At 45.2% G+C, this 15,488-nt stretch overlaps 1 protein-coding gene across 1 annotated transcript in view; it reads left to right on the forward strand.

Annotated features, from left to right (window-relative positions):
* The first annotated feature begins 1,527 nt into the window (after positions 1–1,527).
* FAM124A (family with sequence similarity 124 member A) overlaps positions 1,528–15,488 on the forward strand; it is a 66,267-nt gene continuing 52,306 nt past the window's right edge. The window contains exon 1 of the mRNA XM_075919087.2: positions 1,528–1,733. Coding sequence (XP_075775202.1) covers positions 1,675–1,733 — 59 coding nt within the window. The 5' untranslated portion in view covers positions 1,528–1,674. The remainder of the gene's footprint in view (positions 1,734–15,488) is intronic.

The following is a 15,488-nucleotide window of genomic DNA, read 5'->3' on the forward strand; positions in this document are numbered from 1 at the left end:
GGTGCCACAGGACTCCTTGTTGTTTTTACAGATACAGAGTAACACAGCTAACCCTCTGGGTACATCTACACTGCTGTCTAAAGTTGAGTAAAGATATGTTAGTTGTGTAGCTGAAGTCAAGGTAGCTTAACTTGGCTTTTGTCACTGTCTACCCAACAGGAAGTTGAAGGAAGAACACACTTCCTTCGACTTCCCTTACTCCCCGTGAAATGAGGGTTACCGAAGTCAGAGTAAGAAGCCCACTATTTTGAAATTATTTCGAAATAACGGACTTGCTGTGTAGATGCGCACTCTGTTATTTAGATATAACAAGTTATTTCAAAATAAGCATGCAGTGTAGACAAAGTCTCTGAGGGTGTGTCTACACTACAGAGTTTTGTCGGAAAAACAGCCGTTTTTCTGACAAAACTTCCCTTACGTCCACACAGCCATTGCATTCTTCTGCAAGAAAATCGAAAGAACAGAGGGGCTTTTCTGGCATTGGTAATCCTCATTCTATGAAGCCTTTTTGTGAAAGAGCTTTTTTGCAAAAAGGCATTTGTGGATGGGGAAGAGGGAGTTCTTTTGGAAGAAGAGGAAAAAACACAGGTGCCCCGGTGGCCATTCCGTCCATAGCAATCACAGCTTACATGCCAGAGAGCATCCATTCAGTCTGGACGCTCTCTTTTGAAAAAGCAGATTGCTTTTTCGATGCACTTTTGCAGTGTGGACACTCTCTTTCGGAAGACTTTTTTTGGAAGATCTCTTCCGAAAAAAGCTTCCTCCTAAAGAAGCCTGTAGTCTAGACACAGCCTGAGGCTTTACACTAGAGAAGTTACATGTTGCTTTAAGGCTGATTTTTTGTAACTAGTATCATTATACTGCTGTACACCTAACCTATATGCAATTTTAAAGGGCCTTATGCCCATATAACTTATTTCACTTCCTAAACCTGAATAAGCTCTACCATTCAATGTAAGCATCCTTATAGCTACATAACTGTGCTCACCACAGGGAAGTTATGTCTTTAACTAGTATGGCTAAGTTGACAAAACATCCTAATGTAGACATGCCCTTGATCCTTTGAAAAGCCCTGGCAATAATCCTTTCCATGTCATCCCAGCAGATCTCAAAGTACCCCAGGTCACTGAAAGGTAGCTCCTGGTAACCGGCAAAAGAGGGGGAAAGGGGAGAAGGCAAACTTCAGTCACAGCCACTGGAATTAAGCAGGATGGCTCCTTGGATATAGAATTTGTGTCATGTACTCCCAAGCGCGTGTGACACTCATAGATGTGCTTAAGAGGGCCTGGTGGGGAGCTTTTATCAGTGATGATGGCACCTGTGAGACAGACCCACTTCCAAAGCGTGGGGCCTTCTCCCCAGTAGGGCTGCGCCCCTTCTCAAGGAGCGCGTGGCTGCTGTAGAGCGGGCAGGCCACTGGGGGGTGCGTGGGGGGCGAGCCGCGCACAAAGGCGGGGAGGAGGCCGGGCCAGAGGAGCGGCGCTGACACCCGGCGGCGGGGCTGGCAGGGGGGCGGGCAGGCTCCCGCACACGCTCCGGCTGCCACCGCGGAGAGGAGCCCGGCGGCCTGCGCGGCGCAGCTCTGGCTCCGCACCCAGGGCGCTGGGGCTGCGGGAGGCGGCCGCAGCCAGCCGCGGGCAGGAGGCGGGGGATGGAGCAGCCCTGACGCCTGCCATGGAGCGGAAGGCGGGCGGCGAGGATGACTGCGTGGACTCGGGAGCCGAGACTGGCGGGTGAGTCCCAGGCAGGGCGCGGGCAGCGCAGGGGCTGGGGAGAGAGGAGGCGGCGCAGGACGGGGTGGGCGCGGGGGCCCCGATCCGGCTGGGGGAAGCCGGCTCCGCAGCCCAGGCTCTGGGGGAGGGAGAGCCTGGCCAGGGAGCGGTCCCGCCTTGCTTGGCCCGGGGGTGGTGGCGCTTCCCCTGCCCTCCCCTCTAGTGACACCTGCCGCCGCGGGCGCTAGAAAGCGGCTGGGCATCTCGGCTCTCGCGGAGGCGCGAAGGCGGCTTGTCCCGCCCGGCTCCACCACTGGGCGGCAGATGGGGTCGGGGGGGGGGGATCCGCTCCTAATCCTGCGTCTTGCTGGTTTGGGTTTCTTTTCCCAGCTCCCGCAGCCAGAGGGGCCGAGATGCTGCCGCACTTGTTGCGTTTCTCGGCTTCCTCCTTTCTTTTGTGCCTGCTGCAAGAGGCAGCCGCGGGTCCGGAGCTGCCCCCCACCCCGTCCACACACATACAAAGTCTGTTCTGTGGCTGCCTGCTGAGTGAAGTTTTGTACTGTCAGTGTTCAGTTGCCGGCTGGAAAAAAAGCGGAGCTGAATCTGGACTCAGTCCTAAATATTCAGGGTATTTGCTCCCAAGGTTTGGCTTTCAGTTAGCGCCAGGGCTGGATTACCCAATGGGCAGACTAAGCACGTGCTTAGGGCACAAGCAAAGCAGGGGCACAAAAAAAAGAGATTTTATGGTATAGTATTGTTTTTATTTTGAATTTCATGGGGGGGGCACCATGATCTTTTCAATGCTTAGGGCCTCTAAAGATCTTAATCCGGGCCTGGTGAGCGCACACAAAAGACATATCTGTAATAAGTCACCAATAATCATTACACGATGCTGACCCCAAGTGCCCACCTCAGTCCTCCCGGCTCCTTGTTGGCATGTATGCGAGTGGTGCTGTGTGAGAGGCCCACACAGACAAGGGAGGCTGCAAGCGCACAGCAGGAGCTCTCCAGGGATATGCACAGGAGCTCAAATATACTGTGTACAAGACTAGGAACAGCTGCAGGCAAAAAGGGGTCTCCTTCCAGCTGCTGCCTCCTCCTGCCCAGCTCCCCAAAGGACTTGGAGGGTTGCTCCACCTGTTAAGCCTCCTCTGTAGTGTCATGGGGAAGCAGGAAATAGTTCTCTCTCAGGCTAGGTCTACACTGCAATGTTATATTGGAAAGTTGCGTATCTTTTTCAGATTTTCTTTTGAAAGAGGCTTTTTCTACAGGGAGCCAAATGTTGAAGTAAAATGCTCTTTTGACACATCCCTTATCCTCGTAGAACGCAGTTTACAGGGATGGCGAAAGAGCACGTCCTCTTTTTTTGTTTTGTTTTTAAATGTGTTCCTTGGACGCGATGTTGCTTTTCTCGGATACCTCCAGTATCCCAAAAAAGGAAAGCGGTCTAGATGTAGCCTCAGAGAATCAGAGTGCCACACAATCTTAATGAATTTACCCTCACAGCACCCAGCTGTCCTCATCATCATATCCTCATTTTACAGGTGGGGCATCAAAAAGCCTACCAAGTGATTTGGCCAAGGTTACACAGAAAGGTTCTGGCAGAATCAGGAACACAACCAGGGGTGAAAGTAATTGCCAGAATTTACCAGTGGACTGTGGTCTTTGGCAAGGTGGGAGGTGGCTCTGGTCCCCAAAAAGGGCAGAGCCTCTAGTGGAAGGGGTAGGGCTGGGGCCAGATCCCTCCAACCCCCCAGCCAGCTCTTGCCTTTCATGGCAGCAGCAGCAGCAGCAGCTGGGAACCGTGGGGCTCCAGCTGTGATTTGAAGGGCATGGGGCTTCCAGCCACCATTGGTGCGGTAACAGAAGCCAGGAGATCAGAGCCAGAGCCATCCCATCCATAAGATGGTTCAGGGCGGTCGCCTCTGTCTCCACACTTTGGGGTCCCCCGTAGTCACCACCTCAGCCATCCTGTGGATGGGATCAGTGGAATTACCTGGGAGACCTGGCAGGGTGGCAGCAGGGGTCACATACCCCCACTCACTGGAATGGTGGGAGCTGGAGCAATCCAGCAGCCTGCTCCACTTCGCCCCATCACCCTCTCCTGGCCTGCTGCGCTCTACTTCACTATAGCAGCAGCAAGCAAAGTACCCCAACCCCAAGGCGCTGCTTCCTGACCCTGACCCTTTTAAATCACTGTGGCTCAGAGAAGCTGCCCCTTTTTGCTCCTCCCTCATTGGTCGCCCTGCCAATAGGATCTGGCAGCGCTGCTGGATCCTACCAGCAAAGACAGGGGAGCAACAGGGGCAGTGATGTTAAAGTGCTAGTGTGGGAACATTTTAACATCAGCCATGTATGAGCCAGGAGCAGTGGCCGATGCTTACTGGTATGCTGTACCAGCCCATACTGGCCCACTTTCACCTCTGAATAGAACCCAACTATCCCGAGGCTCAGTCTAGTGTTTTGCTCACAAGACAATTTTTTTTTCAAGTCCCCTTCTGTTCCTACTCTCATCCATTGTTGATGCAATGTTCAGTTCAGAAGAGAGCAGGCTGCTGGGGAAATTCTCTATCTCAGATGCTGCTGTCTTCTCTTGCCATCTGGCTATCTGTGGGGAGGACGGCTAATTCCTCAAGTGGAACTCCTGTGGAGGGAGCCATGGACAAGGGATTTACACCCTTATAATCTCTTGGTCTCACTTCCCTCCTCTTTTTAGACTGAGGGAGAGAGAGCATAGACTTTAGCCCTTGATGTCTCTTGGTCCTGCTCATCCTCTGGCTCCAACAGGACCAGAGAAAGCTGCCATCTCTCCATCATATTTCAGTTGTGCTAGATATTTTCTGGGTCCTGCAAAGGGGCTTAAAAGTATTCTCTCTCCACCCTTCCCTCCTAGGTCAGTACCACCTCCTCGCCTAGTCTTTTTCTCTCTAGTGTGGAACCTGCAGAGTGGCTTATGGTTGTCTATGTGTACAACAGATGCTTCCTTTCCATATTTAAAGAGGTGAGGAGTCGAGCATTCCTGTTCATCACCTTGGTCCCTGGCTGAATTCAGGAGTCTGAGGAACAAAGAAGAGAGAAGCTTTCTCTCTTTCTCCCTCCCGCACCAGTCCGTGCATTCAAATTACTATTCTGAGTCCCATGGCAAGGTTCAGGGAAAGAGGAGGCACCCTGATCTTGTTCTAGTGAATTATACTCTCTGCAGTGTATGAGAGCCAGGTCCTTATGCTCATGTATGAGACAGAAAGTGTGATAAAACAGTGAAACTGATTCTGCCAGCAGTGCTGTCAAAAGCTCTTTTCATATGATACTAAACTGCTCAAGATAGTTAAGACTAAAGCAGACTGTGAAGAGCTTCAAAAACATCTCACCAAATTAAGTGACTGAGCAACAAAATGGCAAATGAAATTTAATGTTGATAAATGTAAAGTAATACACATTGGAAAAAATAATCCCAACGACACATACAATGTGATGGGGACTAATTTTAGCTATAACTACTCAGGAGTGAAATCTTGGAGTCATTGTGGTTGTGGATAGTTCTCTGAAAACATCCACTCAATGTTCAGAAGCAATCAAAAAAAGCAAACAAAATGCTAGGAATCATTTAAAAAGGGATAGAGAATAAGACAGAGAATATTTTATTGCCTCTATATAAAACCATGGTAAGCCCACATCTTGAATACTGCATACAGATGTGGTCGCCTCATCTCAAAAAAGATATATTGGCATTGGAAGAAGTTCAGAAAAGGGCAACAAAATGATTAGGAATTTGGAACAGGTCCCATATGAAGAGAGATTAAAATGACTTGGAGTTTTCAGCTTAGAAAAGAGGAGACTAAGGGGGGGGGATATGATACAGGTCTATGAAATCATGACTGATGTGGAAAAAGTGAATAAGGAAAAATAATTTACTTGTTCCCATAATTTAAGAACTAGGGGTCACCATATGAAATTAATAGGTAGCAGATTTAAAACAAACAAAAGGACGTTTTTCTTCATGCCGCATACAGTCAACCTGTGGAACTCCTTGCCAGAGGATGTTGTGAACAGCAGGATTTAACAGGGTTAAAAAAAGAGCTAGATAAATTCATGGAGATTAGGTCCATCAGTGGCTTTTAGCCAGGATGGGTAGAAATGGTATCCCTAGCCTCTGTTTCCCTGTAGATAGAAATGGGTAACAAGAGAGGATCACATAATGATTACCTGTTTCATTCACTCCCTCTGGGGCATCTGGCATTGTCCACTGTTGGAAGACAGGATACTGGGCTAGCTGGACGTTTGTTCTGACTGAGTATGGCTGTTCTTAAGTTCTTATGCACAGAATAAAAAAATTCAAAATAATACTACAGGTTTTTAAAAAAGGTTCAGCTGAAAATTGGAGTAGGTTTATCATTTCCTTTTGTATTCATTATAATCAAATGAGCAAAATGAAATATCTTTGTTATAAATTACACATTTTTCTCCATATTTTTTAATAATGTGGCTATTTTTCCTTTCACCTTAAATAGCTATAATATTGTTCACATGACTAATCTCTGTTTTCAGTATAAAGGACAAAATCCACATTTTTTTCTATTAGTTAGGCAGCACGTTATTCATTTCACCCTCTAGGATTCTGGAATGTGAATAAAAGGAAAACAACATAATCAACTAATTCATACTTGGGTCAAAGTTCAGAAGATCCTTGACATGTCAAGTCACTTTTAATTTACCATGCTCTTCCAAAATAGAAAAACCTGTATTTTGTTTGAAGGGGCACTTGGAAGGATTTGCCCCAGATGGCCTTTAGGTAGCCTTTAGACATTATTGATCAGCATGACAGCTGCTTATGTCCGATATTGATGAGTTGTTAATGTTGATGATTTTGTGTCCCATCCCTGTTACACTGCTGACACCGAAACATGTAGCTTTAGCAGAATGCGCTTTTTTGGGGAATTTTAATTATCATCTATTATGCTTTACTCTAAAATATATCTTCAGAAGAAACAGGTCATTGCATTTTCATTATTTTATTATCTTGAGCAGATATTAATCTATGAGACACATGATACAGTTATATGCAATACATTTGTATTTCTGTTTAGTCACCAAATAAATTGTCCATATTTAGGCTTCTGAGGGTTAGATTTTTATCGGTAAATGTTGATTTCACCATACATACACAAACTGTTGAGAGAGAATTTTCATCAATAATAGAAATTTACAGAAAAGTTCTCAAGTTTTTCCTGCTTTGCCTTTTAGAGTTTGACTGAAGGTTATTGGGACGGAAGAATCCCAAGCGTTGTTACAGGCTGGGGACCAACCAGCTAAGTAGTAGTTCTGCAGAAAAGGACCTGGGGGTTACAGTGGATGAGAAGTTGGATAAGAGTCAACAGTGTGCCTTTGTAGCCAAGAAGGCTAATGGCATATTGGGTTGCATTAAGAGGAGCATTGCCAGCAGATCCAGATATGTCATTATTCCCCTTTATTCAGCTCTGGTGAGGCCACATCTGGAGTATTGTGTCCAGTTCTGGACCCTCCATTACAAAAAGGATGTGGACGCATTGGAGAGGGTCCAGCGGAGGGCAACGAAAATGATTAGGGGGCTGGAGCATATGACCTATGAGGAGAGGCTGAGGGAGTTGGGTCTGTTTAGTCTGCAGAAGCGAAGAGTGAGGGGGGGACTTGATAGCAGCCTTTAACTTCCTGAAGGGAGGTTCCAAAGAGGAGGGAGAAAGGCTGTTCTCAGTAGTGACAGATGGCAGAACAAGGAGGAATGGTCTCAAGTTGTGGTGGGAGAGGTCCAGGTTGGATATTAGGAAAAACTATTTCACTAGGAGAGTGGTGAAGCACTGGAATGGGTTACCTAGGGAAGTAGTGGAGTCTCCATCCCTAGAGGTGTTTAAGTCTCGACTTGACAAAGCCCTGGCTGGGTTGATTTAGTTGGGATAGGTCCTGCCTAGAGCAAGGGGCTGGACTTGATGACTTTCTGAGGTATTTTCCAGCTCTATGGTTCTATGATTCTATTATTCTATTTACTTTGCATGTTTTGACATACAAAGTTGACAGTTTGTGTTTTAAAGGTTATAAAGTTTTAACTGTTTTAAAAATTTCAGGGGCTGCCATTATTGGCTGACTCCACCAATGATTTCCCTGAATCATGAAAACATTTTAAGTGATTAAAAAACTGAAAAATATTTTAAAATATCCATATGATGAGTCAAAATTATATTAAGTTTAATTCTATCAAGGATTTCGTATTGTTTCCTTCTTATTCTTATAGAAAACCCATAATGGCTTCCCAAGTAGTATTGCAAAAACTCAGCAGATTTCCTTGTTATGTAACTATTTCAGTGATGAGAAAGAACCAATTGACACCTATTTAAAATTCAGCAATCATACTGTGAAAGTGTTCTTAGAATTACTGTCAAAATAATTCAATAGCAGTTTTATTATTACATTGAGTGGCCTCTTTCTGTCTTTTAGTGTATAATAGTATGTTGACTCTCTAGCAAATCCAAGCTTTGTGAACCATTTTCATCTCTATTCAAGCATGGCCTTTATATATATATGTATTGCCAAAACTGTTATATAGCAACTAACTACAATTATAATTTATGAAGTAGTTCCATAAAATGTATTTTTGAGCTGATGTTACTGTTAACCACGATAGCAGACAAAGTAGTAGGCGCAGTATTTTGCAGCAGTTTGATTCCAGTTTTAAACCATCACTTTATAAATCCACTTGAATGTATCTTTGTGCTACTCTGTGTTCTTCAGTTGATCAAGTTGAAAAGCAGATAAAAAATGCTATATTTTAAGTTACTGAATCCAATAAGAATGGATTGGGCTGAGTTGCCAAGTGCCTAAATAAAGAGAACAGAACATATAAACCAATTAAGTTGTATTGGCTATTTATTAATGAGATTTGAAAGAGCTCCAACATCACCTTTGGCTAAACTAAATGTATCTGTTTCTCAGAACAATGTAATTCTGGATTTTCAAAATCATTACTGAACACTCTTCTCTTCCCTCAAAGCTAAGAGCTAAAAACACTCCTTCTTCTTGAGGAAAGTGGCATATGTATATATAGAGAAATATACAGTGTATGGCCTCTTTTTTCAGGCATGTAACCTCTCCTTTAATTAGAAAGAAGGGAGAGGGAAGCAACAAATAAAGGGAGATGATGACATAAATGTGTATGCAAATAAAAAATTAACACTGAAATGTCTGAAAGAGTAACTTACAATAATATGTTTTCTTTGTCTTAGTTCTACTAAAAATAATACATGGTGATTTTATGATCTGTGACCTTTTATATGAGCCATAAAGTACTGTTTTTTCCATGCAACACATATTTTGCAACACAAAATTATCTTTTCAAATAATTTTAGAATTTGTTGTATACTTTTTAATGCCCGGGATCTATTCTTGCTATCTTTAAAGTCAATGGTAAAACTTCAGTTGAGTTCGGTGAATGCAGAATTGAGATCTATAGTAAGTTTTTTAATGCATAGGAAAACTTGAGATATTAATGTTACTAATATATTCAAAGCTCTAATATTCCCATTCTTTAATTAGAAGTTATTAGAAATTGCAACTTTAAGGAGCTTTTCCACTTACAGTTCAAAGAATTAATTGTTAACCTTTTTAGTGAAAGTCAGAGAAAAAAAAACCCCTATGAACATGAGAAGAAAGGCAATTATAACTTCTTGTATAGATAAAAGATAAATGTGTTGCTTATACTGTATATGTCTTCCTGGTTACATTTTGAATTAAATCAATTGCTTGTTATATTGTAAAGCACTTGCCTAATTTTGGGAGGTAGAAAAACAGTAGTAACTAGGAATTGCTGGGTGATACTTTAAATTAGGTATGTAGCAATGCTTGTGTTAACATGGAGAAACCCAACCTATTTGGTGTCTTTTTTATTTTAGATGATGAGGAGGCAATGTATATCAAGTACATTTCACAAATTATGAACACTTTTCACCTGGCTGCATTGTTGCTTTTTGTATTAAATGTTTCTATAAACATCCCTCATCATTGTATTCTCAAAGTTGATCACTACATGTCAACTTCTTGACTACATTACAGTTATGTAGTGGTGCTACTCATGGTTTGTCACTGGTTTACGATGTAATCATGGATAAGTCATTTAGTTCCTATGTGCGTTGGTTTACCTAGCTGTAAAATGAGTGTAAAGTACTTCCCTGTCTTCTTGTGGTGCTTATTGTGGCTGCAGTGGCTATAAAGTAATGTGAGAATAAACTAAAAAAATGCTCTGTACATACAAAATATTTTTGTTGGAGGGATGTAAAACAGCAAGCAGAAAAAAACATCTAAAATATTAGATTATGTTAATTCTGCTTTCAAATAATCTATTTTATGTTAATCTTCAGACAGTCCATGATACTTAAAAATAAAATGAATAGTTCCATGAGGTTACAGATATTCACTTAAGAATTTTTACATATACACAGAAAATAAAAACACAGCAGAGAATCTCATAAGCTTGGGCCAAGTGAGTGGAGGTTGTGGGGCTCATGTTACTGGGCTAAAAATAGTACCGTATTTTCCGGCGTATAAGGCGACTGGGCGTATAAGACGACCCCCTAATTTTCTTAAGAGGCCAACCGGCAGCGCCCCAGCGCCCCTCCGCCTCCCCGGCTTTGCTCCCGGTGTCCCTGGTCTGCTGGAGACGGTCCCCAGCAGACCAGAGGCACCGGGAGCAAAGCCGCAGCAGCGGCGGGGTCCCGCGCCTCTGAGGCTTTGCTCCCGGTGCCTCTGGTCTGCTGGGGACCATCTCCAGCAGACCAGGGACACCGGGAGCAAAGCCTCTGAGGACGCCGGCAGTGGGGCATCCCAGGCGCGCCTGGGCTGCCCCGCTGCTGGAGCCCCTCCGCGGCTTTGCTCCGCGTCTTCCTGGTCTGCAGACCAGGGAGACGCGGGCAGCTTTTCTCGCCCCGGAGTACACGGGCGGCGGGACCGCGAGGTCCCGCAGTCTGTGTCCTCCGGGGCGAGAAAAGCCCCGTTCGTACCTGCAAGTCGGGGACTGCCTGTATACCCGGCGTATAAGATGACCCCCGATTTTTGGGGGATGTTTTTTAGCATAAAAAGTCGTCTTATACGCCGGAAAATACGGTATATGTTTCTGCTGGAGCCCAGCTTCTGAAATCTAGCTCACTTGCTCAGTGAGAGTTCCCCACTTACAATTAGGGAGGTTAAGAAGTGGATATGTCACTAATCATGTAGTCAATAAGAATTCAATTGACTACAGGATTAGTTGATAAGGAAAGGCGTTCAGTCCCAGCTCATGCTGGGTATGGGAGCTACCCCTACTGTGACTCTGCAGTTTAAATGTAGCAGGAGCCACTGCGGCTCTGCAGTTTAAATGTAGTAAGACCTGGGCGGGCAGGCTGCCCAGCTCCTACTATATTTAAACTACAGAGCCGTAGCTGGGGTAGCTCCCAGACCGGGCACAAGCCGGGACTGAGCTGGCCTTCCTCAGTCCTGGCCTGCACTGGGTCCAGCAGTCCCTGTCCACAGGGGATCCCAGAGTGCAGCTGGGACCCTTCTGCAGATGGGGGCTGCTGCTGAAGCAGCCTCTACCCGCAGCCAGCCCAGGCCACCGTGCTCTCAGTTCATTTCTCATATCTCAATAGAGAACCCTGCAAATTTGTGTATTATTATAGATATGGTCCTTGAAAGCAATTTTTAAGTAGACTTCAATGGCTAAATTTTGCTGGTAGGGAGATATGTACTGACATCTACTTATAACTAATCCAGGACAGTGTGTGTATTATTTAGTTAGTGGTTCATTCTTGTGGCGTATTGTGCAGTACCATGTAAAGAACAAGGTACAAAATCCTAGGCAGGTGAGTATTGTGCTTTCAGCCACCTGAGAAATACACCAGAAGCTATGTGGCATATAATGGTGTGATTATTGCTATTCCACTCTATTTAAAAGAGTGATGGCTGTTTGAAGCTCCAGAATAATACAGCCATCAGAGGCTCTCCAAAACCATTAAAATGTTAATAAGCATCCCTTTGTAGTAGTTAAACCAAGACACAGATGGTAATATTCTGACCTCAGTCTGTTTGGTAGATATCCAAACTAATTCAATTGAAATAACATGTTATTACTTATACCAGGGGTCTCAAACTCTCAACCTGTGGGCCATCCCTAGTTGGAGCAATTGTGTAATCTGCCCCAAGGCTACCAGTGAGCAGGGTAGGGACTGTCTGTCACCACTCCCCAAACCCAGCCCCTTTCCACCATCACCTTGCCTTTTCCCCTCAGGCACTGTCTGGGGTGGTTATTACTACATGGTGTCAGCAGTTGCATCCTCTACACTCCCAGTGGTGACAGGAGCCGTGGGAGAAGCAGAGCACAGTGGAAGAAATGCATCCACCCAGGGCACTCTGCTTCGCAGGGAGCGTAGGGGCAGGGCCGGATTAAGACCTTTAGAAGCCCTAAGCACTGAAAAGATCATGGTGCCCTCCCATATGTAATTCAAAATAAAAACAATACTATACCGTAAAATAAAATTTTATTTTTCGAAATGACACACAACTTACATGTATGCTGAAATTAAAATAGCTTCTTTCTAGATTTTCTGATTGCAAAATTCTGGGTAAGTTCATCGAAGCTGACTCGACGAAGCATGTCTGCTTCCATACACAATAGGGTAAGTGAATCAAGTCTGTCCTGACACATTGTTGTTCTCTGAGGGTTTTTTATTCTTTTCAGCTGAGAAAAAGAGCGTTCTGCGGAGTTCTGATTTTTCCCATGATGACTACTTCGATGCTTTTTTTGAAATATCAAATATCAATTTTTTTCCCAAAAAAATCCTTTTTTTTTTTTTTGGTGCCCCTGCTTTGTTGGGTGCCCTAAGCACGTGCTTAGTCTGCCTATTGGGTAATCTAGCCCTGCGTAGGGGGGTATGACCACTGCTGTCACGTAGCACCAGACTCCCTGTCCCCCCTGTGATCTCTGAAGCCACATCCTGAAGAAGGGGTGCCATGGGGGAGAGGGCAGGGCAATGGTAAGAAGGGGCAGGGATTGGGGGCTGGTAACAGACACGCAATCTCCTGGCTGTATTGTTGAATCACTCTGGGGATGTTCCACAGGCCAGGAATCTGAGACCTCTGATTTGCACTAATGCAGTGATCTCTGGTACGCTGGTGGAAATCCAGTTAAGTCAGTGGAGTTGCTTTGGATTTATACCAATGTAGTTGAAATCATAATTTGATCCATAGGAATTGAGGGTATGTCTACACTACCCTCCTAGTTCGAACTAGGAGGGTAATGGAGGCATACCGCACTTGCAAATGAAGCCCGGGATTTGAATTTCCCGGGCTTCATTTGCATAAGCGGGGAGCCGCCATTTTTAAAAGAGGTGTACCGGTAGTTCGGAATAGGAAGCCGAGTCCGAACTACCTAGTTCGAGCCCCATGTAGCCGCGCTGCACGGGGTTCGAACCAGCGGGGTTTTAAAAATGGCAGCTCCCCGCTTATGCAAATGAAGCCCGGGAAATTCAAATCCCGGGCTTCATTTGCAAGTGCGGTATGCCTACATTACCCTCCTAGTTCGAACTAGCGGGGTAGTGTAGACATACCCTGAGTGATTTGCTCAGAGACCCCACAGCAAGCCAGTCTCAATCAGCCAGAGAACCTAGTTCTCCTGACTCATAAGTCTAGTTAAATCACTATGCCATACTCTTCCCTGATGTACCTGTTTAGCAACTGTTTATTTAAGGAAGAAAATAATATTTTAGGCATACCTGTGAAGTTAAAGAATAGGTAAAATGCAGAGGGAAAAATCTCAGTACAATAGGGCTACGTCTAGACTGGCCCCTAATTCCGGAAAAGTCATGCAAAGCAGGTAAGTCAGAATAGGGAAATCCACGGGGGATTTAAATATCCCCCGCGGGATTTAAATAAACATGTCCGCTGCTTTTTTCCGGCTTGGGGAAAAGCCGGAAAAAAGCGTCTAGACTGGCGCGAGCCTCCGGAATAAAAGTAAGAATCCTTGAAAGTAGGAATAAGAGATCCTCCGGAAAAGGGCTTTATTCCGGAGGATCGCGCCAGTCTAGACACTTTTTTCCGACTTTTCCCCAAGCCGGAAAAAAAGTGGCGGACATGTTTATTTAAATCCCGCGGGGGATATTTAAATCCCCCGTGGATTTCCCTATTCTGACTTACCTGCTTTGCATGACTTTTCCGGAATTAGGGGCCAGTCTAGACGTAGCCCTATAGGTGTCATCATGCCAGTGTTGGGCAAGCAAAGGGAGTAACAGCAGGAGAGCAGTATAAAGAAGCCTGGGGAAAGAGACTTTGAGAGAGAGAGAGAGAGAGAGAGAGAGAGACGCCCCCCACACACACACACAGGCCCTCCCCCCCTTGCTTCAGAGCCTTTGTTACTCCACTACCTCCTTCTGAAAATTATTCTGTATGGGAGAGGTGTTTTCCTACCTATTCTTGCCTGAATTTCTCTTCCCCCTTTAAGGCTAGGTCTACACTATAGCCTTTTTTCGGAAAAAGCTACGCAAATTGCTCTCTGCAATTTGTGTAGCTTTTTCCAATAGCTTTTCCGGAAGAGGCTTTTGTGCCATTTGGCCCCGTCTAGATGTACCGAGGGTATCCACAATCTAGATGTACCCTGAGGATAACATCCTTCATTTACAAAATGTGGGAGCAATGGCTGCTACAAAGTCCAGTCTCTGTCCCCCAGTGGTGCAAGTGGGCCGGTAGGCCTGGTAGGCCAAACCAACAAGTTATTTTTGGCCGGTACGGCTTACCAGAAGGATTCCCTGCTGGCCATTCCCAGCCCCTTCACTGGCTGCTGCATCTCTGTATACAGTGCTGGGGCCTGGAGGCAGGGCTGGGAGCTCTATGGCTGCCAGAAGAGCTGCTGACAGTTCTGCTCCTTTCCCTGCTGTCCCTTCCCAAATCTGCCCCCTGTCCCCAGCCCTGTACACCGGCACCGCTGCGCCGCGTAGGGGCAGGGCCTGGGAGGGGCAGTGTGGAAAGGAGCAGAACCGCCAGCATCTTTCACCTGCCTCCAGCCCCCTTATTCCCCACATAATGTGGGATGTGGAGTGGAAGGGAAGAGCATGTGGGTTCCAGACTGAGGGCAGGGTGGACTCACATGAGGGATCACATGGGGAAGCCACATGGTCTCCCCTCTTAGTTGATGTGCCCCCCCCCTCCGGTACCAGTAAGAAATTTTATTTACTTGCACCCCTGCTGTCCCTGGTTCTGTGTGAGACTCTGGCCTTGACATGTCGCCATTAAAATCAATAATAGGTTTGCCAATTACTTCAATGAGCATAGGTCAAGCTCTATAACAGCTGCTGTTGCTCCATTAGTCACTTCTTGCATCCCTCTCTACTCTATGTTCAGAACACAGACCGTGGAAGAGTTGGTAGAAGCCACATTACTTAGAACAATTAAAATGGGGATGAGAACAAATTCAGAACCTGAACTAATGATAACAAAACTACATTCCAGGAAGCTAGGCTAAATGGCTTAGGAAATTTGTATTTCTATATTTAATTTGTATACATTTATGTGATGGATTATTTTGTATAACACCTAGAAGGCTTAAAATATTTGCAAGAGTTATAGAACTCAAGTACTCCAACTAGCTGTCTCTATTAGAAAAAGGCCTCAAGGTACTGTTTTGGAGGCGAAAGGGGTTATTTGTTTATTCCATGAGCAAGTTATCAGTGCATGTCACATGTCTTCTCATTTCTGAGTCTTTTGAGTAACTTTTTAAGCTTTCCTCAGAAA

This window comes from Pelodiscus sinensis, chromosome 1 (assembly GCF_052426305.1).
Source record: "Pelodiscus sinensis isolate ZL-2025 chromosome 1, ASM5242630v1, whole genome shotgun sequence".
Lineage (NCBI taxonomy): Eukaryota > Metazoa > Chordata > Testudines > Trionychidae > Pelodiscus > Pelodiscus sinensis.